Source organism: Ictalurus furcatus, chromosome 7 (assembly GCF_023375685.1).
Source record: "Ictalurus furcatus strain D&B chromosome 7, Billie_1.0, whole genome shotgun sequence".
NCBI lineage: Eukaryota > Metazoa > Chordata > Actinopteri > Siluriformes > Ictaluridae > Ictalurus > Ictalurus furcatus.
This window is the reverse complement of record NC_071261.1, coordinates 16,353,385-16,380,937: the sequence shown is the minus strand read 5'-3', so window position 1 is coordinate 16,380,937 and position 27,553 is coordinate 16,353,385. Positions and strand designations below refer to the sequence as shown.

The following is a 27,553-nucleotide window of genomic DNA, read 5'->3' as shown; positions in this document are numbered from 1 at the left end:
GTGATCATTTGGCATCCTCGCCTCAAAAACCACTACCTCCACCTGAGGCGAATTCAAACAGTCCGCGCTAAGTTGATTTGACCCAAGGAGCTGGGCTGATGCGTCGGGGTGGGGAAGGGTGTATTGATTGAAATGTCAGTGAAAATGACCCAGCCATTAACCCAGCAATTGGGTAACAGAAAACTACCCAAGACTGAGAAAATAACCCAATTAAATGACCCAAAAGGCTTAACCCAACGTTTGGGTAGAAAAAATAACCCAACAATTTTTAAAGTGTAGAAGAAGACTCCCCATTGTAGTTCTATATATAGCACACTGGACTATTGGACAGCTGTAGCAGACTAGCAGCCATTGTCTAGTTCATTTTATATTCTGTATGTGAGACACTGGTCTCTCACTTTCCATAGTATCCTATTGACTCACAGCTGAAACTGCTAAATGAGGTGTTATAACTGATAATTGAATGCTAACTTTGTAATTGTGTGTCTGCTCTAATGTGTGCCAATGAGCAATAGCTAAAAATAAGTTCCTAGTTTTACTGTCATTACTAAATTGTTCATAGTAACTGATTAACAAGCCTGAAATTTATGTGTGTAAATGTCATTTAGGCTGTACTTTTCTGTTATCTCTGATATTCGAACTGGCCATTATCTTTCTTTTAGATAATGAAAATGCTATGATCCACGGAGAACTGCTGGTGAGAATGAGCTTCATAGAATTCTGCAGATAAGTGGGATGAAAAGATTTCAGAGTTATTTTGCATATAACAGGATCAATCCAATTACACACTAATGATAACGTAGGCTAGTTCTTAATTATTAAAAGGTGTTTTTGTATTGTACTGTGAAACGTACATTTTGCATAGTGCTATAAGTTTACCAGGCTAATGTCGCGTGTAAATCCCCTCACTTTGTTGTAATTGTGATTACAGTCAACACTTGCAGGACTAATGGGCCTGTTGCTCTGTGGCCTCCCACGGTGGGTTTGGTGTGTGCGCATAACCTGAGCACAAGGCGCTCGTGAGCCTGACAGTCACATTGAATACTGAGAGAGACACAGAAAGGAGAAGAGTAGGCTAGTCTTGAGAGGACGTACTTAATGCAGCACCAAATCATAGCGAATCGGTTATAACTGTAGTCTATCAGAAATGCATTGAGATTTACGCGCGACTTTTAGGAGCTTTGGGAATTAAAACGACACTCGCGCGTGCTTGCGGTTCAGAACGCTGGACAGCGCACTCGTTCATTCCACTTTTTCTGGAGTTGATGTATGTATTTTCATAAGAAGCATAAGACGGGCAAATTCATGAGGAATCATGGACCTTCCGACGTGTTTCCGATCACCGGGCTTGGGCGCACCTCAACGAGACTTCTGAAGTGAGACATGGACTTGGCGGAGATCCTGCTCGCACTTTTCATCGTCGTGGTCGCGACGGTCTCCTTGTTGTCCAACTTGCTGGTCTTGCTATGTTTCGCGCACAGCAGCGAGATACGCAGGCAGGTGCCGGGCATTTTCACGACGAATTTGTCCTTTTGCAACTTGCTCATCACCGTGCTGAACATGCCCTCCACGCTCGTGGGGATCGTAAAGGACCAACAGCCTTTCGGGGACTGCCTGTGCCGCGCGGTCAGCTTCCTGGACACGTTCCTGACGGCCAACGCGATGCTGAGCATGGCGGCGCTCAGCATCGACCGCTGGATCGCCGTGGTCTTCCCGCTGAGCTACTCGAGCAAGATGCGGTGCCGGGACGCGCTGCTGATGGTGTGTTACGCGTGGCTCCACTCGCTCGCCTTCTCCGTGGTGGCGCTGCTGCGCTCCTGGCTCGACTACAGCCGCGCGTACGCGTCCTGCACCTTGCGCCTGAACGCCGAGAGCTCCCGCACCGACTTCGCCGCCTTCACCGTGGCCTTCCACGGCGCCAGCTTTATGCTCTCGCTGCTCGTGTTGTGCGTGACTTACTTAAAAGTGCTCAAAGTCGCACGCTTTCATTGCAAAAGAATCGACATTATAACCATGCAGACACTCTTCTTGCTTGTTGATATACACCCAAGGTATTCATGTCGCTTCTTCATATAGCTTCTGCACATTATGTTTGCCATTCTTGTCGAGATCTCAACTTGCATTGCGTTTCTTTTGCAGCGTTAAACAACGTTGTTTGGCGGAGCAAAAGAGGAGGAAACAGCGCGCGACCAAGAAAATCAGTATATTTATTGGATCATTTATTATATGTTTCGCCCCATACGTCATAACCAGGTAGGTGCTATTCAAATTAAAATAAAGTGTAGACTTTGTCAGATGTTCAGTTCATTACTAGTTCATTACTAGTGTCGTGACGTTTTGAAACCACGTCAATTACTCAGAACAGAATTCTATTAATAAGTTTTACGGCTAAGAGTCTATTAAGGTGCATTTTAATGGCGTCATTTAATTGAGCCTTGTGGTGACGTAAACACGCACCATAAAAATCCGCGCTTCTAAGAATAGCCGGTGTGCACCAGAGGTGATAAGACAAGATCCTATCAATAGTGTCTGTTTCTCTGGGGATTTGCACTTGATGATGCCTTTAAAACGCTCAAAGCATCTTAGCATTTTTCTCCTCGTCACTTCTCTCTATTTCTACCCTATGTTTCTGTAATTCCTGCTGCATTTTATTCTCACAAGGCCAATTCTTCAAATCACAAGAAAAAAAAAATCATCAAATGGATAGAGAAATATAGAAACAAACATAGATCTTGGGATTTTTTTTTTTTTGCAAAAGATGAAAATCTTCTAATGAAAAAGGTCTAATATTAGATTATCCCCCTAAACTTCCATTTAATTACTTACTTATTCATCTTAACTCCTAATATTTAGCAACTATTCTAAATTATGTTCTAAAAGTTTATCATTACATTAGAGAGGGGTCTTGTAAGTCTAGTCCTGGCAACAGGTTCTAAGAGTCTAATTGGTTAACATTCAGTTTTGTCTTCTTTTTACCCCTGACTGTTATTGAGTTGTTAATGGTTTCTGCTCTCTGATTTCTAGGCTGACAGAGCTTCTTCCCTTTGTGGATATCAACCGATACTGGGGCATCATCAGCAAGTGCTTAACATACAGCAAAGCAGCTTCAGATCCTTTTGCCTATTCCCTCTTGCGCCAACAGTACAAGAAAGTATTAGTGACAGTGTCCAATCGCCTATTGAAACGTGACTTATACCCTTCCTCTGGACACAACAGCTCCCTGGATACAGAAAATGACTACTGTCTCCAAAGAATCAGCTAGTGGCATTTTCTTTACAGAGAGAAATCCTAATGCTTCGATGTCAAAGTATATAGGGAGAGAGACAAAGAGTGGGAATGTGAGAAATAGAGCGAGAGAGAGAGAGAGAGCGTGTTGTAATGGTTATCACTTGGATATAGCTGAAGATGCTGACTGTTTGATGCACACGTAGAATATGCACCAGACAGCAGTGATAAAAATGGACAAAGGCAATATGTGATTAACTGGCCATGTGCTCTGTTCACAACACACACACACACACACACACACACACACACACACACACACACACACACACACTAACATCAAAGACATCAGAACACGATAATTGAACCTCAGCAGACACACCATCATCTGCAATGTCTGTGTTTTCTTTCCAAGGTTTTTTTCCCCAAGATTATGAAACATAATTCAGTGGAAAGTGTCATATGATATGATTTACCCTGAACTATGTGCCATGCGCACGCACGCTCAGTATGTTAATGGAATTGGTGAACCTCTCATAATGGATAAAATGCTGTATAATCTTTAGATGTTTCTACTGTTAGGCAGCCTGGTCATTTATATATTATGAAAATGGCTCTCAGTCTTAATCTAGTGTGAATTCATTATTAATTCACTCATTTATAAACCCAGATCAGTCACTGGAAAATACTGCACTTTGTTCTTATAAATTATTTGCTATTAGTTTCCAATCAGCCAAAGTTGAATATTACACTGTAGTACCTAGAACAGGTTATAACTGAATGTACTAGATTCTTTTTTACAGCAGCATATTATGTACACTATGTTGTGTTTTTACAGTTCAACATAGTGTACATACTTTGCACAGTATAAAGTAATTTATAATGTAAAATCAATTGTTTTGTTCAGTAAGGCAAGTGTGTGGTATTGGGAGTTATGAACTAATGAAATGATAATGAAGTGCTTTATGCAGCCATATTTGTGCCAGCTTTGTTATACCTGTACTGTTTTGTGAACATGGTGAACAAAGGAGAATATACACAAACCTAAATTAAGCTATGTAGTATTTTAATAAATGCATGCCGCCAATAAAAAAAAAGAAAACTACAGTCACAGTGGCAAAAAAAATACATCTGTGCCAGTCACCCCAAATGCAGTCTATTCACCTATATATATATATATATATATATATATATATATATATATATATATATATATGTGTGTGTGTGTGTGTGTGTGTATATATATATATATATATATATATATATATATATATATATATATATATATATATATATATATATATATATAAACAATAACAACAACAAACAAATACGAACACTGCCTTGTTCACACTTAGTGGCTAACATTCCACATTGATGTGGAGACACAAATGAATGGAGATGATGACTAATACAGTCTCTCAGGTTAATGGGCAAAGCAAGAAAGCTGACTGATATTTCATGTTAAATTCTATTTTTGTCTCAATTTTGAGAAATATCTTTTTCAGTAACTGCAATGGATAGAGAAGGTTATTAGAACTGACAGTTCTGGGTCTGACATTTAACATTATAGTTTTCGCTTGAAGGGATTTGAAGACATTTATTATATGCCTGAGGTTTTGCCACATACCAGATAGCACATAGCACATACCACTGTGTGCAGAATCCTTTTGCCTGGTACTGTTATTCTTGCAACATTGCCATGGATCCTCAAACTGTGACTAACCCTAAGAAGCCATTCAGAATGGAAAATCATTTTGTCAAACTACAAAAACATACTTTAAAAATGGTTCAGTGGAATTCTTTTTAAATGCACGCACTTTTGGACTTAGTCAATTTTGGAATTAGTCAATCACTCAAGACTTCTGCTGCTTTAGTTATATCCTGGCCCAGACATATTAACAATTAATGGAAGCTTATGACCTCATATTAGCAACATACAAACATGTACTACACATCAGTATTTTTACATAATCCCAAATGTCGTATCTGGCACTATGACACACTGTTATTTCTAAGAGCTAACTATCTGTACACTCCTCAAGGGTTCTTCAAGGGTTATTTAAGGGTTAACCACCAAAACAAAATTGTTTTATTTGGAATAATTGCTGGTATGGATACCCTGTTGTCAGGTTCAACACAGAACCATTAAGGAAACCCTTCAGGATGATAAATTTTCTAAGAGTTTAGATGATTATTTAAGGGTAGTTTCAACTATTTTGGACCCAGTATAATTTTATTTTTCTTTTTTTCTTTTTTAATGAATCTGTATAACAGTTGCAGCTATTTTTTCATGCAGAGTTCATGATGCTAAGCAGTGGTCACTTGTTAGCTACGATAGCCTTGTTTATTCTTAAGGCAACAGACTTTCAACAGTCTTTATTGGCATTTGAGTTCAATGGGAAACCTGTGAAAATTTGATTAACGTCATTGTTTAAAAAAAAAACACAACAAAACAAAAAAACTATATTTGTTTCTGGCCCAGGCTATGGGGAGAATATCTATGTCCCCCTAGATTTATATGGCACATAATGAACACCTGGTGATTTAAAGCTGGTGTTATGCTTCAGCATAAGGGGGAGCTGGGACATGTTCATACTTAACATTTTGTTCCATTTACGACCATTTACTGTTTTATAGTCTACGGTACAGCATTTCTTCAGTTTAGTATAAAAAGTTCACTATTGTTCATTCTTAGCATATGCATAGCAGCTACTTTAAGAGCACCGCAAACGAGGGTTCAGCATGTGCAGCCTAGTTAATTTTCCAAGTTCATAAAGTTCATGAATTTCAAGTGTGGATGAAAAATGGATTGTAATCTAATGTATGTTGTTATTCATTTAAATGTGTCTTTGGTGTTTAAAGTTAAAAGGTAATAAAGTTAATAGGGTCCTGGGAAAATGAGTCCTGACTGCTTAAAACTTTTGGAAAAGTTTAGTTAATGTGTGTTAACAGAACATTGAACTGTGGAACATAGGACATAGGAATGATCCCAGGCTGTACTACTAACTTATTAGCTGCCTTAATTTCACATCATTAAAAGTCATTAAAGTATTCAAACAGTTATCATTGTTTAATCTTCATGGGAAGCATTTAAAGTCTCTCTTTACATGGGAACAGAGTAAGAGGATATTCCACTGTATATTTTAAGCTTCATTTCTAAACAGAACAGCAACGAGGGTTTGTTTTCAACTTGTATTACAGTTTTGATGTTGTCTTTCTGAAGCACCTTCATACATAAACACGCCATAAACTCGCCTCATTTGAGGTTTCACCAAAAGTTGTTCCAGTGTTCAGCTGTTTCATCTGGAAAAAGAAAATACACAGGCAGCACAATGCCTCTAAAACTCAGCAAGGCATCTCAGAAAGAGGACAGCAAGAGCAGCGGCACGTTTTTTTCTCTTGATTTATTCTCCTTGTGTAATCTGAGAGCGTTGTAGCTACAGCTTGAGTGGAGACATCCAGAGCGCTGAGGCTAGAAACAGTGAGAGCTTCGGACTGATACAGTTTACACTTTACTTACGGTATGGATATAAAACTGGACAAAATGGCAAGTTTATGGTCGTTTATTTTCCTCAACATTTTGGGAAGAGTTATCTGGGGTTTTCCGCAGCATTGTAAACCTGGCAGCTATTTTCAAGGTTGGTCAACTGTGTAATTGATGTTAAAAATGTATGGCTATTACATAATTTAATACGATACATTAGTTACACACTGTTTAGAATTTCAAAGAGCTTCAGGAGTTTATATTTGGAGTCAAGCAGAATTTATAGTAATGAAACTTGGCAGACTACTTGGTGTACATAGACAGGCTGTTTGAATCTGTTTTAAAGTTAATGGCTGGATTCCAACTGGCCTCAAACTCCCTGTATATGTGCACTGCATTAGATATAAAGGGATGGCTTTTACACCCTTTAAAGTGCACCACATGTCACACATGGAGTCATTTGGAAATCAGGCATTAATCAAATTTTCCATAGTGTACGCCATCTAGCGTTTTACACTATAATTCTGATTTAAAAGAAATATTTTCTCCCACACAGGACAGTGCAGAACTCCCCCCGAGGAAAAACGTGAGTTAACAGAGTTGTATATATATATATATATATATATATATATGCACAAATGAAGCATAAACATACATTTGTTTACCAGATACAATAGTGCTTGAAAGGTTGTGAACCCTTTAGAATTCTCTATTTATCTGCATAAATATGACCTAAAACATCATCAGATTTTCATACAAGTCCTAAAAGTAGCGAAAGAGAATCCAATTAAACAAATAAGACAAAAATATTATACTTGCTCATTTATTTATTGAGGAAAATGATCCAATATTACATATCTGTGAGTGGCAATGGTATGTGAACCTCTAGGATTAGCAGTTAATTTGAAGGTGAAATTAGAGTCAGGTGATTTCAATCAGTGGAATGACAATCATGTGTGAGTTAGCACCCTGTTTTATTTTAAGAACAGGTTACTGATCACAGGTTACAAAACCATCTCTAAAGAGTTTGGACTCCACCGAGCCACAGTCAGACTGATTGTATATAAATGGAGGAAATTCAGGACCATACTTACTCCAAGAGCAAGACGTGTAATAGTCTGTGAGGTCACAAAGGAGCGAAGGGTAACTTCTAAGCAACTAAAGACCTCTCTCACATTGGCTAATGTTAATGTTCATGAGTCCACCATCAGGAGAACATTGAACAACAATGGTGTGCATGGCAGGGGTGAATGGAGAAAGCTTCTGAATCTCAAGAGAAAGTGGGTCATGCAGCAAGACAATGACCCTAAGTACACAAGTCATTCTACCAAGGAATGGTTAAAGAAGATAAAGTTTTGGAATAGTTTTAAATGTTTTGGAATGGCCAAGTTAAAGTTCTGACCATAATCCAATATAAATGTTGTGAAAGGACCTGAAGCAAGCAGTTCATGTGAGGAAACCCACCAACATTCCAGAGTTGAAGCTGTTCTGTACTGAGGATTGGGCTAAAATTCCTCCAAATCGATGTACAGTACTGATCAAGAGTTACAGGAAACATTTAGTTGCAGTTATTGTTGCATAAGAGGGTCACACCACATACTGAAAGCAAAGGTTCGCATACTTTTGCCGCTCACAGTTATGTAATATTGGGTCATTATCCTGAATAAATAAATGACCAAGTATAATATTTGTGTCTCATTTGTTTAATTGCGTTCTCTTTAGGACTTGTGTGAAAATCTGATGAATGTTTTAGGTCATATTTATGCAGAAATATAGAAAATTCTAAAGGGTTCACAAACTTTCAAGCACCACTGTAGACGTTAACATTAACATCTGTAAGAAGGCCTGTTTTGTGAGAGGGATTCAGAGCAAGTTCCCAGTGCTCACTTGACAATACAAAATGTTGCACTGGAAAGAAATGAAAAACATCTGTTATTTAATGGTTTCATTTCAGGGTTTATTTTTTCTGAAAGACAAAATGGAAGCATGGTTGTCCAAGAGATCTTGATACTGAGATATACAATTAAGCATTAGGGCCAAAATATGAACAGTCCACAGAACTGGAACAGTTGAAAATTTGCCAAGGAGACAATACATGAGTGAGGTTACCAGTAATTCTGTCCTGGACTGTGTTTCCCCACTCATAATCAGTTCTAAATGAGACAAATGTGGACCAGTGAAGTCATATTGGAACATACATATAGTTTTCTATTGCACAAGGTAGCAAACATAGTGCAGATACCCATGAAAAGTCATTTCTAATGTTTAAGGGTGGTATAATGTAAGAAGAAAATGCACCACAACAGGTATTACAGTATATTTGCACACAAATAACTACCTATACTAAAACATGTAATGAAGTACTTGAATTTTAGTTATGATGGGTATATTCTGTGTTTTTCTTTTACCTGTCCAGCCAAATGTACAGATATCATGTTGACCTACTGTAAAGATATGCCCTACTCCACCACCATGTACCCTAACCTCCTGGATCAAAAAAGTCGCAGTGAGGCTGAACAGAGTTTGGAGTATCTGCTTCTGAATGTAATTCACTCAGTGTTAAATTGGGAGTGCAATCCAGATATACGCATGCTGGGCTGCTCCATCATAGCACCACGCTGTGAGGACCACAAGATCCTGAAGCCCTGTCGCAGCACCTGCGAGTCTGTGCACAAAGCCTGTGACCACATGTTTGAGAGCATTGGAATGGCTTGGCCCTACTATCTAGACTGTGACCGCTTTTTTGTTAGTGAAGAGGAGGGCTGCTATGACCCACTGGAAGGCCTGAGAGGTAATGTTAAATCTGATAACTTGTTTAATACTTTCTATGAAATTTCTTTATCCTTCTGTCTCATTTGAGTGCACAAAATAAATACAGTACATATAATCTGATATTGTGTATGACAATTGTAAATGCACTCATAAAAAAGCGGTTTGTTCAGTGCATGGTAAATGTTTCCAGCTTTCTAAAGGGGTTTTACTTAGTAGGTTTTCTGAAACGAAAACCCTCAGTTCTATTGTCCTACGCTTCTACTTAGAACATTTTATAGTTTCCCAAGAGAGACAAACTGAAGAACCCTAGACTGAAAATTTTAGTAAGAATAAAGTAGTAAACTGAATAAACATATTCACATTTATAATCAGAAGCTTGCACTTCCATCTAGCACTATACAGTGTTGATTAATTTGTCCCTGAGTAGGACAGGTTCAATGTAGATCAATACAACAATGATGAAAGGTAGAACTCTAGCTATTAAAAGAAAACTTTTTTTCTAATCCTAAGTGCAATTAGAAATGCTTTTAAATAGCATGCACTGACATTTATGAATAGGTCTACAGTATATATAATGGATATAAAAAGTCTGTACACCCCTGTTAAAATGACAGATTTGTGAGTGGTATTTGGAGCTATCCATGATTTCCTCTATCTTGACTAGAGCCCCAGTCCCAGCTGAAGAGAAGCATCCCCATAGCATGAGCTTCCAACCCTATGCTTCACTGTGGGTATGACGTTCTTTAGGTGTTTTTGTGCCAAATATGTGTTTTAGAATAAAAAAAATTTAAAAACTCCCTTGTATTTAACAGACCGTAATACATTTTGCCTCATAGTTTTGGCAAAATCTGGGTGGGAATGGATATTTATTTTTTGTGCGAAAGGGCTTTCATCTATCCATCTACCCCCAGATATGAAGAATATGAGAAACTGTTGTCACATTCAGGGAGTGACCAGTACTTGCCAGATATTCCTGCAGCTCCTTTAATGTTGCGTTTTGGCAGCCTTTTATGTCTTGTCCTTTGATTAATTTTAGAGGGACATACTGCTCTTGGTAATGTTACTGTGGTGTCCCATTTTACACTTCTTGATGGACTTCATGGTGTTCCATGGTACATCTAATGTTTTGAAATTTCATTTGTACCTCTCTCCTGATTGATACCTTTTGATGAGATCTGATATATGCTTTGTGAGCCCTTTGCAGACCATGGCTTCAGCAGTCGGATGAAACCAAGCAGATTGCAAGAAAATCCTACAGAAACAGTCTTTATTTGAGGATAATCAGAATCACTTCATTGATTTGAGCTGTATGATAATTACTTTTGAACATGAATTTCGAACATGAATGTGATTGGTTAATTCCGAGTACAGTCACATGACCCATTTTAACAGGGTGTGCACAATTATGCAACCAGGTTATTGTAAGATTTTTTTTTTCTTTTTCGTTTTTTCCTAAAGCATTTCTTTTTGTTTTTCCACTTAAACTTTGTTCCCCAGTAGAATCACTTTAGGAAGTAAAGAACATGTAACTATCCAAAGTACCCTTGAGGAACCCTTTTTTTTTCTAAGATTGTGTAGACAGCTGATTTCCTGATTGAGCACCCGAATGTCAATCAATTTGATTGAGCACGACCATGGTCTACAAAAAAGTGAACCCGTACAAAAAGTACAATAGTGTGAAGTTCCATCTGTGAGAGGTGCAGTTCAGTGCAGTCAGAATATAGAAAACAGCTTTGAGACCCGTAGTTGCTAAAGCTTAACATCAAAGGTGACTTTCCTAGCTGATCTGAAGTCACAGGAATAACTAACTCCATTTGTATACATCTTTCTGTAGTTTATAAGTAATTAATCTAACATATATCACTGCAAGTACATTCACTACTCATCTTACCTGCTCTGCCGCTTTGTATTATTATACACAGATTTTCTATCTAAATTTGCTCAGCATTTTGCTCCTTAAGTACAGTAACTACATTTAGAATATAAGCTGCAGATTGACTATGCAGGAAAAAGACTAACATATGTTTAGCGCAATCTCTTAGCTACTTAATTAATCCAATGTTGATATGTAATATTTGATGCAAGGTATACTTTAAAAGGTACAACATTTCCCAGTGTATTATCTTGTTCACGTGTTTTGCCCTGGGCCATCGAAACCCAGTTTGTGGTGTCTGCCATGGTCATTAGGAATTTCTGTTTTACTGCTGTATTACTTTATTTTTAGTAGTACTTTTATTACTGTCTAAGTTAAAAAAGGGTAAACATTTATACCTTTAAGCACCTTTATATATACGTTATAAGTCCAAAATATGGATGTGGACATGTGAGCATCATATCCATATGGACCTTTGCTAAACTGTTGCCACAAAGTTGGAAGCACACAATTGTCTAGAATCTCTCTGTACAATTACAAAATTGTAATTGTAGCATTACAATTTCCCTTCACTGGAACTAAGGGACCCAAACTTATACCAGTATGACAATGCCCTTGTGCACAAAGCGAGGTCTATAGAGACATGGTTTGTCAAGGTCAGAGTAGAAAAATTCCAACCATAACATCAACCATAAAATATAAACAGTCACATTCCTTGAGCTTTCTCTTCCTTTAAGATGTCAATGATACTTTGATGATTCTTACGCCCCGATCTTGCACAGTCAACTATTATTTTTGCAAAAAATAAAATAAAAAAATCTTCAGGGATACTATTAATCTCTATTAATAAACTATTAATTAACTATTCATTTCAAATCAATCTGGAAAGTTGCACCCATCAAATGGGCATTGTGTAATTATATAGGTTTCTTATATTGTGTGGTTATTCAATTTGAATTTATTTTTTAACTTTTTAAACTCTTTTATTTAAAGAGTCAGAGGAGACTGAAATGGATAGCATGCCAATAGAGGAGTCCTCATCAGTAATCCCATTCACATATCACTCCAACAAACAGATGTTCAACATTCTCATTAAGACAGCAGAAGACTGCTCTCACATTTCAAGGACATACAGCATTGGACAGAGCACTGAAAAGAGAGACCTGTTGGTAATTGAGTTTTCAAGCAACCCTGGAGAACATGAACTATGTAAGTGATTCAAAAGCAATAGCAGTAAGATGATTTATTAAATGCAGTGGAACAGAAATTAAATCTGACATCTTGTTCTGTAGAGCACAACCCTAGGCTCCATTTAACTTTTTCAGAGGTACTTTAAAAAAGTCTCCAAAGACAATATAACAATCTAAAAAAAACAACAACTCAATATCTTTTGTGGACAACAGATACCAAATAAAATATTTGATGATAGTGGCCTATTTCTCCACAAAGCTAGTTGTTTTTCTGTGTCTTCTCGTTTGTTAAGTGGAACCAGAGGTCAAGTACATTGGAAACATGCATGGAAATGAGGTCATGGGGCGAGAGCTGCTGATTTACTTGGCTCAGTACTTGTGCTCTGAGTATCTGTTGGGAAATACACGGATCCAGACTCTCATCAACACAACACGCATCCACATTCTGCCCTCCATGAATCCTGATGGCTATGAATTAGCCCTTTCTGAAGTGCACAGAAGTTCTTACACAGATGATGAGGTGAGAAGCTATTAACTCTCATGTTTCATAGATTCCAAGTATTGCATTTACTATTGACTAATGTCACCATCTGAAGAAAAGTTCTTATTTCATTCTTTCTATCCTGATAGAGGAAGGAAATGTTTGTATTTTATTGCATTAAACTGTTCACAGTCAAGCCATCTGAATGTGTCTAGGATTTCAACTGTCCTACTTGAAAGTTACTTTCCTGCAAAGTTTATATCCACGCGAACTTTTAGACAAATGCCTACAACTGCACTGATGTAACATTGGTCTCAGTGTCTGTAACTTCAGAAGATAGTTTTAAAGACATGTCTTTGTCCTGACAGGGATGATACACAATGTTGTGTTGTTACACAAGAAATACAACTTATTACTAAAAGACTATTTTGAGAGTTTATGATGCCTTTGAAGTAAACCATTGAAGCATGCATGGATTTCACACAATGGTTTACAAGAATTTGCAAGTAGGAACATGTGGTTTTAATCATCAGTACTCCAAAAAGAATATACTTTAAAAGAAATGTTAAAAGCATTGTCCAGATAACATCCATTTACTGTAATATTAAATCTACAGGATGCCATATACACTGGGTATGCAGCTGGCCGTCACAATGCCCAGAATATAGACCTCAATAGGAATTTCCCAGACTTGACTTCTTATGTCTACAACCAGCGTAGACTAAAGTACTTTCGCAGTGACCATATTCCCATCCCAGACTCATACTGGCTTGGTAAGGTAGGAGTTCTCAATCCTTGCATACAGAAGCCCCACAAAATACATTTATATCTACAATATATTATAGTTATTACACCAGATCAACAACAAAAAATTATATATTTGTAATGTTTTTATTTATGTAAATAGTTACACTGCAGTGTAATGTGTGTGTGTGTGTGTGTGTGTGTGTGTGTGTGTGTGTGTGTGTATATATATATAAAGGTTGCTCCAGAGACATATGCTGTTATGAAATGGATACGGTCCATTCCATTTGTACTGTCTGCTAGCTTTCATGGAGGAGACCTGGTGGTATCTTACCCTTATGACCTCTCAAAGCATCCTCTAGAAAAGAACATGTTCTCTCCCACTCCAGACGAGCAGGTGACTCCTGGCAGCTAACAGGCAGATTTCATCACTGCACTGTTGTAACCCTGCCATGAATAAGTACTAGTTACAAACTGCAACAAACCAACTGATGCAATGGAAGCAATACAAAACTCAAAACAAAATACAATTGCAGTAGTGTTACACAAGCTTTTTGAATTGCAGGTCTTCAGACAGTTGGCCAAGATTTATGCAAATGCCCATGCCACAATGTCCAGCCAGGACACAGACAGATGTGGTGGCAAATTTGCTGATAAAGAGGGGATTGTAAATGGGGCTCAGTGGTACAGCATAGTAGGAGGTAAGTATGGTGAAAATACATTAAAGGCTGTTAATTTAATTAACGTTGCCATGATCAGGTTAATATAAAATTAATTCCCACCTTCCTTTTTATTTCAGGAATGGGAGACTTTAATTATCTCCACACAAACTGCTTTGAGATAACAGTAGAGCTGGGCTGTGACAAATTCCCAGCAGAGGACGATCTATATACAGGCTGGAAAGAAAATAAAGAGGCTCTCCTGACTTTGTTGGAGTCGGTAAGACTTCACTGGATAAATAAATAAAAATGTGCATATGTATCTAATAAAAATGCACAATGTGTAGTTTATTAGGTGCATTAAATGGCAATTTGGAAAAGAAAAAAAAACATGTTTTATACCTATAATAATCATAGAATGAAAAGATTAGTTACTTAATTTCAAATTTCTCTTGACATTTTTCTGACCCAGAAATTAGCCCTACTCGCAGCTAGAACAGAGCTGCCCATCTCTTCAACTTTTCTCAACAAGTCTACTAGTTTCAGTATTGTACACTTCTTCCCCCTCAAACATCAGAATCCTGAAGTTTGCAATCTCTCCAAATTCCTTCTGTACACATATCAGTGCACAAGTTTCAAGCAGGAAAACAAATGTGACAGAATGAGCTTTTCGGAGCAAGAACAACAATAGAATAACGACTGTTCAGATTGTTAGGGCATTTGTATAGCAGTATTATTATTAAAAAAAGTTTTTTCTACAGTATTTTTTAAATTGTATCATTATTATAGGTACATATAAAATGGCATAGAAAGTTCTTAATGCTTTTTCTGTATTTTTGATACTTAAATGCAAATAATTTGACACTTTTGTTTAAAGTGCAAGTAACGTATATTTTACTTACTGTAAGTATGACTAAATATGTATGACTAAATATGTATGATACTGTCTAAATATCATATTTTACCGACCCTCAGTCCTGTATCTTTTAAATTTCAATGAAAAAACTACGTGTATACAGTGTCCTTGGGTGGGAAAGGGGCCATTCAGTCCTTTAGTGATTGAGTATGGTATACTTAGACTTCAGCCACTGACTATTGACACTGAATGCTGTAAATGCAAAATGCAAACAAAAATATATATTCCAGGTGCATAGGGGAATTAAAGGAATTGTGAAAGACGAAGATGGCCATGGCATTAAAGGAGCCATTGTGTCATTAAGAGGGAACAGGCATTACGTCACCACAGGTACTAATGAAGTAATGGTTAAATACATTTAATTAAAAAATGTGTGCTATGCATTTATGACTTAGATGTGCATACTATTTCCAATCAATACATAATGGTCTGTTTGTGCTTGCAATTAGTATTACCGTTTGTCTAAATGTACATCTCTGCCTGTTTTATCAGCTGAAAATGGTGATTACTGGAGACTGCTGACACCAGGCACCCACATTGTCAGTGCCTCAGCACCAGGTTATAGCAGAGTCATGAAGAGGGTGCACCTCCCTGCTCACATGCAGACTGCTGGGCGAGTAGACTTTGTGCTTAAGAAAGTTCCACTGGATCCAGAAAGTAATGAATTAAACATCCTTCATTTGGCTAGGTATGAGCGATTTGACCCTTATAACCAACTGAACCGGTATTACACAAGGGAATCTAGGCAGATGGAAGAGGAGAGGCAGGAGAAGCCATGGTGGTGGTCCTATTTTACACAGTTGAGTAATCAAAACCCCACCTGGCTCTTGAGGAATTAGCTCCATCTAGTGCTCCAAAAGTATTTTCACAACCTGCTCTTGGGTCAGTTTTAAGATCATTATTAATGAGTGTATGGTACACACATAAAGCAGTAACACTACAATGTATATGAACACCTCTACTGAGATTTTACAGCACAATCTACAAACTTCTCTACACAAAAAAAAGAAACCTATATGATTTCACCCCAAATATCAATTATCTATATCTGTATCAAGACAAAATCAACTTGAATATACTTATCAGCATTGCTTTTATACTACTTTAATATAACAGTGGGTGGGGAAAAGTACTGATAGGTATAGGTAAGTAAGTATAGGTAATGTGTCAAAATCTTACTCAATTAAACGTGGAAGTATTCAGCCAAAAATGCACTCAAGTGAAAGTAAAACAGTTGCTACTTTTAATAAGTATTAAAAAGTCAAATAAAAATTAAAAGACTTTTATAACTCATCTAAAACTGTTAGAAGGTAATTGTCCTTTTAAAGCATCTATATAGGTTTACCTGAAAACATTATTCAATCTCTGTAAGTTTGCTGGTCATATGCTTGGCTAATGTAATGTAGTTTAGTTTAGTAATGAATTAAACAGAAATAAAATATCTTAACTATCTAGTAAATAACTAATATTTACAATTAGCTAGAATTTCACTTGCTATTCAGTTACATTACATACTGGAATCCATTCTTGTCTAACCTGATTTTATCAAAGGAAACCGGCTAACTTAGTTAAATATAGGCAGTTAGTGTTAGCAAATCTCTTTGATTACTCCAGCATATTGAAACATTTTACAAAGATGGGGACAGGGGCGTTCATCCATAAAATTCCACACTGCATTCCAGTGGCTTATTATCTTCAGACACACTTGGATAGCTATAGCACTAACTGCATCGTGTATCATGAGAAGGTTACTGTAGTTGTCAAAGTGGCATGATTTTTGATAATGTTTTTTGATATTGATAAACTTGTTTGGATGCTAAACTAAAATGATTGGATGCTAATTTGAGCCCATTCTATTGATAAATATTGCACAGGCATCAGCTGGATGAGAGAAGAAGAGACTTAACATTTTAATGAGTACCTCGAAGGTCTACATAAAAATGTAAGGATTATATTTGGAAATGTAATTAAATAAGTGTACAAGTATTCAATTTTATTAATACTGGAATATAACGTATAAATAAATATATCTAAGTATAAATATAGCAAAATGAAGTAATACATAGAAAGATTATTCCACCTTTGAATATAAGAACCAGTTTACTTACAGCACTTGATTTTTTTATATACATCCAATAATTTTCAGTGTCAAGACATGTTGGCTGGAGAGAGAATAAAGTTTGGATTAAGAATCTACAGTGTTTTATCTGTTATGTTATTGGGAGAGATTTTTTTTTGTCCACTAACCAGAAAGTCAGTCCTGTGTAGCTGAGCTAGAAATGAATAGAGGCTTATTCTTGTCCATTATTCCACTTAAGAAGGAATCAAAAGTGCACTGTGTCGAACATGCTTGGGGAATCAGATTTGGATAGTTTGGCTACTTTAGGACTTTTACATATTACATTTATATATTTCACTGCGATAGAGCTTTGTGTAGCATGTAAAAAAATAAATAATAATTAAGAATGTTAATCCTGCTTCACAAATATAGGCTCCTGCTGTCAGTGATCTTAAGAGAGTGGGAGAAGCAGAGGGTGATGGAAAGAATCAAAGATTCCTCATGAGGGTGCCAGATGTAGTCAGGAGGAAAAGAAAAGCAGATCAGAATGTGTGTGTGTGTGTGTGTGTGTGTGTGTGTGTGTGTGAGCAAGTCTGACAAGGCAATTATAACTGTAATGTAGTGTAAGTTAGTAATGAAACCTCCATCTATGAACAATGAAGGAATACATGGCTGTAGGAGACACTGAGACACTCAGTTAATTTTAACAAACAACAGTGTTTCCTTAAACTTTCATAAAACACAAGAAACTGACCAGGATTTTCTGGTTCCATATGGCATATGCTCACATGATCAGATTTGTCAACACAGAAAGATTTATGACCCATCTCATTAACATTCTTCATGCTGTGCATTTAAATACATGGACATATGTATATGTGAAGCTCTACGTGAATGTTTGGGGGCATTTACATACATTGTAAATGTATGTTTAAAAAAAAAATCTATGGATTTTTTTTATGGCTTGTGGAAAAGAATGTTTTAAGCATGAGATCTTACATGGATTAACACATTAATGCAAAAATAATTACATTTCAAGGAAAATGTATTCATGGTGGGCTGAGACAGGCAAAATGATGTATATAGGTTGTATTGATGTTTTAATTTATTTATCTGAAATGTGCACATATGTTGTAGTTAAAGTCACTTTAGCTACGTTAGAGTCTTTTACATTTACTTTACATACATATTTGCAAATCTAGTATCAGTGTGACTCACGTGGTATCCCAACAGGGGAATCACTTGTTAATTTTGAAATATAGTCTAGGATAATAGTGTTTAATAATGATACAAGAAATAATTACTATGCAAATAATTGCAGTGCTATCAAAAGCTCATTTAGAGTGGGATCTGGGAGTGTATCTGGACTATAGTCTGGACTGAGTAGGGAACTCTCAGGCTCGGTACAAAAAAGGTCAGAGTAGAGTCTAACTTCTGTGGAGAGGAGGCTATGATGCGTCTGCATGCTATATGTTCTACCACTCAGTGGTGCTCTTCACAGTGGCGTGCTGGAAGATCGGGGAATCTGATACCAATAGGACCAACAACTAATGAGAAAGGATGGATCCATATTGGATGTGCAGCTGGTCTGACTAGAGGAAGTGGCTGAGAGAAGGATGCAGCAGAAACTCCACAGCATCATTGGCAACACTGCTCACGCACTCTATAGCACAGTACTCGGCCCAAGCAATGCTTGCAGCCAGAGACTCCCAAAGAGCAATACAGAACATGACAGGAGATCTTTTCTTCTAGTGACAATCAGACTGTACAACTCCTCGACTTTCTGTAGGGAAGCGTTTCTCCAAAACCTAAATGTTGCTTAATGTTGAGTATACTTTTTGCACTTGTAAAGAATATTTATAGTTTCATTACCCAGTATAGGTTTACATTTATTGTTATTTGCAAATATAACACATTTTATAACTTTAAATAAATTCATGTATGGCTTTCCTGGATGATGAATTGTGTAATAGTAAGTGAACCACCAGGGGGCGGGGTTGTTCTATTAATTCAATTTCTTTAACCGTTTTCAGACTATATATGGATTTGCATTTTAGCAATTAGTCTAGCAACTGTGTTGTTGTTGTTATTGTTATTGTTTTTAAAGAGTGACATACAGACCGTGGTGACTTGCCTTAAGATTGGAAATTGTTATTTCAGATGATGTCATCAAACCAAGAGACTTCATGACCTGTAAGTGTGTGACTTTAGGCTAAAATAGTCAGGCTAAACATCTGGCAACAGAATGAACAGAATTCAGCTTCTCACCCTTCACGTCTCAATGATCTCACTTAAGGAGATCTTCCGGAAGAATATAACATTCCCAATTTACATTTGGAAGCGCTCATGGTTGACTTGACTATATTTTGTACTATTGTAGCTATAATCACCACTTTCTAATCATATTATGGTATTATTTGTTAATAGATTTATTTTGTTATATAACATGTTAGTATTTACATTTTATAATCACCCTGAATTGAAATCAGTACTTTTATGTCTGCAATTCAAGTAATGTATATTATAAATGTTTCCTTGTTAAAAGTCATTTTAGATTCTAACAGTCCATAAATCTCCTGTATCTGTTGAATTGGGTGGAGATCTGGTTACTGTGATGGTCTTAACATATGATATACATCCTTTTCCCACTCATCAAACCATTCAGTAAGGCTTTGTTCTCTGTGGATGGGGACATTGTTATCCTGTAAAAGAGCACTCCCATCAGGATAGAAATGCTTCATCAAAAGACAGGTGGTCAAAAGATTTCAGAAAAAAAAAAAAACCCATTGTATTTCAAATCATAATTTCAGTTTTCTCTTCTTTTTTTTACATACCAAAACTCGACTATTTTGACCATGTGTAGTTTTAATGTGAACAGAACCCCTCCTCTGGCTTTTTGATTGTGAATAAATTACCTTTTTATGAGTCACCAGGATGATGCATTGTGTTCAGCCAACTACAAGAACAGTATTTGATTCATCAGTAATAGCTCAGTATCATCTCCAGTGCTGCTTGTTATTCTGCAGCAATTACTGGACTGTAGGAGATAATTACTTCAGCAGGAGATAATAAGCTTGTTTCTTTGTTAAAGACCTTAAACAAAATTGAGCAAAACACACAAAGCAAGGAGAACATCGCAAGACAAGCAGGAATCTCTACAAAACAAGATCACTGTTGTCAGAAATACCTTGGTTATATGAGCAAACCAAGCTGTATTAAAGCACATCCTCTTTATTGGTTTGTTTAATGCAAATAAAGTATAAAATACAGCTGTATTTTTTTCACCAAGATCAAGTAAAACAAGCGTGCCCAACACATTTGCAAACACTAATGGCTTTAGTGAAGCTTACTGTAGCTATGATTTGTTTGATTTTCTTTCTACAACCACAACAGGTCATTGCAAAGAATATGACAGAAGCTTAAGATTGACCCTGAGACTAATGTATTTGTTCAAACTTGTCATGGATCAAGTCTTTATTTATGCACATTAGACTTTTCCATTTGTTGTTGTTTCAGTCTAGTGCACTTCTTTCAGAGCAGTGAGGCACTGACTCTAAACTGTGTCCTTTCCACAGAGGCCTACAACACAGTGTTGCCTTTACTCTCTTTTATTGTTATCTCATGACTTGCAAACTGAAATTTCTCTCTACTTAATCTACAGTTTTGTGTGTTGTTTGGGCTTAGTCATTTCAATAAATTTCAAATGACTCTCATTATTTTATAATCTGCTCTGAAATGACCATCACAAGTACCCAAGCCTATACATTAGTTAGAAATAAGTTATTCTTGCACTGGTTAATTTAGCCTGTCATTGTCTAGACATTGTGAAATTGGGTAGAATTATGCATGTGCAATTATGATGTAAGAGCTAACATCTAAATACATGTTCGTGATTTTAATGGACATTATGACCACGCCTCCACAATAAAACATTCAAGAACTGTCTGTAGCAGTGGGATTAATGAAACTAGGGTGCCTGAACAGGAAGCTACATTAGAGGTCATGAAGCAAAAGCAGGCTGCTTAGTAGAATGAAAACAACAAAAAAGCTTAGCTAACCTCTGCCTACAGCTTGATCTTATAATAAGACCCTTGGCAAGTGTGAGGCAGCAATTGTCGCTGGGTATTGCATCAAGCCGAACTTCATAATCATATTTGTCAGCAAGAGATCTACAGAAGAAAATGCCTTATGATGGCACTGCTCAGCCGCTGCTCTCAAACAGAAACAGAAAAGAGACAGGTCTTGTTGGCGCTTAGGAGAAGACAATACTGGAAATACAAACTATGTCTTGAGGACAATACACACCTGACATCATAACAATGTTAAAAACCACAGAAGAAATTTATCTGATCCAGCCACAACCAGCTTTTAGTGTTGCCTGTGGGAAGACAGGAACTGAAATATGAGATTGTCTGTGACATTCCCTGGGATATTCCCACGTTGGCACCTAGTGAAAAGTCATAATTCTATGAACAATTTCAAATGACAAATTGCTACAGAATAGCAAACATGGTGTAGCTATGCAAGAAACTACCCAACACAGGGGGATCTTGCATGTAATCTTATTTATTTTCATCTGAAACTTGTGCTGCAGCATGATAGTAAACAGGGAAATAAAAAAAATGAACACATTTAAGCAAAATAGAAAAAAATTGGCAGCTTTTCAGGTCACTCAGCATGCTCTACTTGATTTTGGCTCATGACTACACACTCTTTCAGCTCAGTGCTCAAGAGAGAAAGAGAAAAGAACTCAACCAGCTCATTTATAACAGTACAGAAAAGTGTCAGGTACAGTGCATTCGGAAAGTATTCACAGTGCTTCACTTTTTCCACATTTTGTTATGTTACAGCCTTATTCCAAAATGGATTAAATTCATTATTTTCCTCAAAATTCTAGAAACAATACCCCATAATGAGAATGTGAAAGAAGTTTGTTTGAAATCTTTGCAAATTTATTAAAAATAAAAAACAAAAAGAGCACATGTACATAAGTATTCACAGTCTTCGCCATGACACTCAAAATTGAGCTCAGGTGCATCCTGTTTCCACTGATCATCCTTGAGATGTTTCTACAACTCAATTGGAGTCCACCTTTGGTAAATTCAGTTGATTGGACATGATTTGGAAAGGCACAATACTCAATACTTTGTTGACGCACCTTTGGCACCAATTACAGCCTCAAGTCAGAGCCTCAAGAACCTTCGCCTCAGACTGGGGCGAAGGTTCATCTTCCAACAGGACAACAACCCTAAGCACACAGCCAAGATAATGAAGGAGTGGCTACAGGACAACTCTGTGAATGTCCTTGAGTGGCCCAGCCAGAGCCCAGACTTGAACCCAATTGAACATCTCTGGAGAGATCTGAAAATGGCTGTGCACCAACGCTCCCCAACCAACCTGATGGAGCTTGAGAGGTCCTGCAAAGAAGAATGGGAGAAACTGCCCAAAAATAGGTGTGCCAAGCTTGTAGCATCATACTCAAAAAGACTTGAGGCTGTAATTGGTGCCAAAGGTGCGTCAACAAAGTATTGAGTATTGTGCCTTTCCAAATCATGTCCAATCAACTGAATTTACCACAGGTGGACTCCAATTGAGTTGTAGAAACATCTCAAGGATGATCAGTGGAAACAGGATGCACCTGAGCTCAATTTTGAGTGTCATGGCGAAGGCTGTGAATACTTATGTACATGTGCTTTTTTGTTTTTTATTTTTAATAAATTTGCAAAGATTTCAAACAAACTTCTTTCACGTTGTCATTATGGGGTATTGTTTGTAGAATTTTGAGGAAAATAATGAATTTAATCCATTTTGGAATAAGGCTGTAACATAAACATACATACATAAACAACAATCCTTCATCTTCAAATAAAATGGGTATTAAACCACTGAAATGAAAAAGTCTTTATTATTTAATCTGAAATATAAAATGAATTTTTACAATGAAGACAGAACGTAAAATTATAAACATGGAAAGACAGTCTAACTTAATTTCAAACCATATTAATTTTAATATAGTAAGTGGGATTGGGGCTCCCTGGGATAGGCTCCAGGTTCCCCCGCGACGCTGAAAAGGAGTAAGCGGTTGAAGATGGGTGGATGGAAGTGGGATTGGGATTGAGAACAAATGGACTATGGAAGCTTTTTAATTATTCAAATGTGGCTTATATTGTCATTTTTTTTTTACTGTATTATATACATTATGTGCTGTCGGCTATTACACATAAATTAAACTAATCTAAATGCATGAATAACGGCATCAAGTAAAAGAAGAATGTAACTAGGGAAAAGTGTGTGCCACAGTGTAATTGGAGTCCCTGTGCGTATTACTCATTTAATGCATAAGCCCAATTATTAAATATGCAAAATAAAGTGGAGCATCTTGGTGTAAAGTGCTCTGAGGCACTTAAGCTCACACATGCATATAAAATGCATTTGGTGAGTTCAGCAGCTACCAGGGTGATGGGACAGCACAGTGCTAAAAATCAAGTCTTAGTTATACGTATGTCAATAATGTTGACGCAGTAAATTTAGAACAAAGGCATATTAGATATTAAGACTTAAATTATTTGGAGATGTCCTAGAAAGTAGATTTAACAGAGCACTATTTATCCCATCAAAGTATTTACAGTCATGATTCTCTGTTTAATATCTCTGGACACCATAAAGGAGAATACAGTGCATCTGGAAAGTATTCACGGTGCTTCACTTTTTCCACATTTTGTTATGTTACAGCCTTATTCAAAATTCTACAAACAATGTTTCAGTTTCCTCTCCCAGTCCAAAGACATGCATGGCATGTCCAAAGTGTCCGTAGTGTATGAATGTGTATGTGAGTGTGCCCTGCGATGGATTGGCACCCTGTCCAGGGTGTACCCCGCCTTGTGTCTGATGCTCTCTGGGATAGGCTCCAGGTTTCCCCGTGACCCTGAAGAGGATAAGCGGTATAGAAGATGGATGGATGGATGGACCCTTCCCAAGATCTGTGCCTCGATACAATCCTGTCTCGGAGGTCTACAGACAATTCCTTGGACTTCATGGCTTGGTTTGTGCTAAGACATGCATTCTTAACTGTGGGACATTATATAGACAGGTGTGTGCCTTTCCAAATCATGTCCATCAACTGAATTTACCACAGGTGGACTCCAATCAAGTTGTAGAAACATCTCAAGGATGATCAGTGGAAACAGGATGCACCTGAGCTCAATTTTGAGTGTCATTGCAAAGGCTGTGAATACTTATGTACATGTGCTCTTTTTGTTTTTTATTTTTAATAAATTTGCAAAGATTTCAAACAAACTTCTTTCACATTCTCATTATGGGGTATTGTTTCTAGAATTTTGAGGAAAATAATGAATTTAATCCATTTTGGAATAAGGCTGTAACATAACAAAATGTGGAAAAAGTGAAGCGCTGTGAATACTTTCCGGATGCACTGTAAGTGGATCTCAAATGTGTTGCCTGTGTTCATAGGTTCATCATAGGTGGTTCATATATTTATAAATATGCAATGATTTATATTGAAATTAAGTCATCACATAGGAGGATGAAGGTTTTACTTAATATTATCTTTAACTTTATCTACAGAAAGGTGTATTAATTATGTATTACTTACATTTTTTCTCCTAAGCCCTCAGAAAACAGGATTAACATTAATAAGCATTCAATTATAAAAGTTCTGAAGACAAAAGAGAGAACACGATGTCTCAGGTAACACTGAAATTGAAATGCATAAACTTTGTTTATCCTGTAAACTTCTTTTTCCAGGCAACAAATCATGTCACCCCACAGATGGAAGAAATAATCATTATCATTAATGATAATGATATTGAGTGATATTGTTTTCTTTTAAAACTACTAAGCTTTAAAATATATTTTTAACTGAAGCACTTTGCAGTAAAACTCTTTCATACAAAATTGACTTACATTGTAAATTCATGGCATTTAGCAGATGCTGTTATCCACTGTGAATTTTTAATTCAGCTGAGCAATTGAGGTTTAAGGGCCTTACTCAGGAACCCAGCAGTAGCAGCACTGGGCTTTGAACTCATGTCCTTCTGATTGGTAGCACAACATTTTAACCACTGAGCTACCACTGCCCCATGATAATGATCCATATAAATCAACTCTAACAAAAGAAAAAACAGTCAAGTCTATTTATATGTAAATATTTCCAGTTCCAAAAATACATTTATTTTCCAAATCAAATTCTTTCTTTTTTTTTTTTTTACACGATCCGATATCAATCATATACTTTCCATATTCAATCCACCATTTTTTTTGCTGGTATCTGAATGATACTGATACTGAGTATCAGATTAATCTCTAATAATCATACTTTGGGTTTATTGAACATGAATATGCGGATGAAAAAATTTTCAAGTCTTGTTTTGACCTGGATCAATCATAATATATACAGTCATGTGAAAAAAACAAGTACACACCATGGAAATTGTAGGCTTATTTATTTATTTATTTATTTATTTATTTATTACATATTTGGACAAGCAAGCAATCATATATGAAACAATTCCTATTAATAAAGTTGATATACTTGAACAAAACCACAAGGAAAATTAACATTCCCTTTCAAAGGGAACTCAACATTGCACGAGCTCCACACTGTGGGAAGCGCCCTGGTGAGTGGCTGTTATCTGAAGCTTGTGTAACATCATGCCTATTTATAGGCCTGCCGTGATCCGGTGACGTGGCAATTAAGCGTGTCGCGTGATATAAAAACAGCACCTGTGAACCACGCAGTCAGCCTTATTAACTTCAGCAAGACTGCATGTCGGTCATTTGTGTAACGCTCGCAAAAAAAAACTTAATTTCCTCTCTATCTTTTCAAAAAAAAAAAATCTCTTTACTTTTATGTCCCTTAAAAAAGAGAGAGCGAAAAGTATGAGTGAGAGAGAATTCAGGAAGTGTGTTACGCCTTGGTCCCATTTCATCATGGGGACGTATGGACACACTTTCTGTGTGAAGTGTCTAGAGATAGAGCACACCAGGGTAGCCCTCAAGAGGTCTGGCTGTGCGCATTGTGAACGCCTTACAATTAGGCAGCTCTGCTCGTGACTCGCTCTCTTCTCGGCCAAAGGAAGTTGAGTTTCAGAGCCTTGGGGATCTGAATAGGCTTGGACCTTTTGAATAGGTCATGCCCTCAGTATGATGGAGTGGGTATTCTTGTTCCCACAGCATAAAGCTCACTCAATGTTGATTTCACTTTGAAACTGAACATCTGCTTTACACATGTAACCCTGTTCCCTGAGAGGGGAGTGAGACATTGCGTAGCTTTGTCATACTGGGTCATGCCTGTGAATTGTGTCTTCACTTCAGATAATAGAGGCTGACGGCACGGTTCACAGGTGCCATTTTTATATCGCACAACCTGGTTAATTGCCACATCACCTGATCACAGAAGGCCTTTAAATAGGCATGATGTTACACAAGCTTCAGATACCGGTCACGTGCGAGGGTGCTTCCCACAGTATAAAGCTCACGCAAGGTTGAGTTCCCTTTTCAGGGAACAGGGTTACGTGCGTAACCCAGAAGTTTTTAATCATTTGTTCAACAGAAAGATCAACAGATGTGATATACTTCTGTGGAAGTATATAAGTACACCCTTGATCTTAGAAGCTAGTATTGCCCCCTTTAGCAGAAATAACTTCTTGTAGGCATTTTGCATAATTGTCCACCAGGCTTGCTGGGATTTTTGACCACTCTTCCATGCAATATACTTTCAGTTACAAGATGTTTGAGGGTTTTCTTGCATGTATTGCCCATTTCAAATCCCCCCACAGAATTTCAATGGGATTCAAATCCAGGCTTTGACTAGGCCATTCCATAACCCTCCATTTCTTGAAAGGTCCATGTTCGGTTCAACTTCAACTTTCGGACACATTATCTTCAAGCACTCTTTGATATGATGCTGAATTAATAGCTGAATGAATGAATGCAAGCTTTCCAGTCCCTGAGGCAGTGAAGCAACCCCAGACCTTAACATTTCCATCACCTTGCTTCACAGTTGGTATGAGCTGCTTCTCCTGAAAAGCTAACTTTGGTCTGTGCCAATCATGTCTCCTGTTACTGTGGCCAAACAACTCTATCTTTGATTTGTCTGTACATGCTCATTGCCAAACTGTGTGATTTC

The 27,553-nt window shown here is 37.1% G+C and overlaps 2 protein-coding genes across 3 annotated transcripts; both read left to right on the top strand.

Annotated features, from left to right (window-relative positions):
* The first annotated feature begins 990 nt into the window (after positions 1–990).
* gpr78b (G protein-coupled receptor 78b) lies at positions 991–3,419 on the top strand. The gene is made up of 3 exons (XM_053630185.1): positions 991–2,051; positions 2,140–2,253; positions 3,025–3,419. The coding sequence occupies exons 1-3, from the start codon at positions 1,384–1,386 to the stop codon at positions 3,260–3,262; spliced, it is 1,020 nt and encodes a 339-aa protein (XP_053486160.1). The 5' UTR covers positions 991–1,383; the 3' UTR covers positions 3,263–3,419.
* A 3,178-nt stretch (positions 3,420–6,597) lies between these two features.
* On the top strand, positions 6,598–21,335 carry LOC128609973 (carboxypeptidase Z). Of its 2 annotated transcripts, XM_053628943.1 has the most exons (11): positions 6,598–6,866; positions 7,269–7,298; positions 9,129–9,503; positions 12,351–12,566; positions 12,841–13,067; positions 13,645–13,806; positions 14,011–14,169; positions 14,338–14,473; positions 14,572–14,711; positions 15,578–15,677; positions 15,840–21,335. In XM_053628943.1, exons 1-11 carry the CDS (start codon positions 6,752–6,754, stop codon positions 16,184–16,186), a joined length of 2,007 nt encoding a protein of 668 aa, XP_053484918.1. In that variant the 5' UTR covers positions 6,598–6,751; the 3' UTR covers positions 16,187–21,335. The 2 variants fall into 2 exon arrangements, with proteins under 2 accessions (XP_053484918.1, XP_053484919.1); XM_053628944.1 differs by lacking the exon at positions 7,269–7,298.
* Positions 21,336–27,553: the final 6,218 nt, after the last annotated feature.

Bases quoted from the DNA above. Each gene is read 5' to 3' on its own strand.
- LOC128609973 (XM_053628943.1), top strand. From the start codon at position 6,752: ATGGATATAAAACTGGACAAAATGGCAAGTTTATGGTCGTTTATTTTC. The intron at 6,867-7,268 runs GTTGGTCAACTG...TCTCCCACACAG, and splicing joins ACCTGGCAGCTATTTTCAAG to GACAGTGCAGAACTCCCCCC. The intron at 7,299-9,128 runs GTGAGTTAACAG...TTACCTGTCCAG, and splicing joins AACTCCCCCCGAGGAAAAAC to CCAAATGTACAGATATCATG.
- gpr78b (XM_053630185.1), top strand. From the start codon at position 1,384: ATGGACTTGGCGGAGATCCTGCTCGCACTTTTCATCGTCGTGGTCGCG. The intron at 2,052-2,139 runs GTATTCATGTCG...TTTCTTTTGCAG, and splicing joins CTTGTTGATATACACCCAAG to CGTTAAACAACGTTGTTTGG. The intron at 2,254-3,024 runs GTAGGTGCTATT...TCTGATTTCTAG, and splicing joins GCCCCATACGTCATAACCAG to GCTGACAGAGCTTCTTCCCT.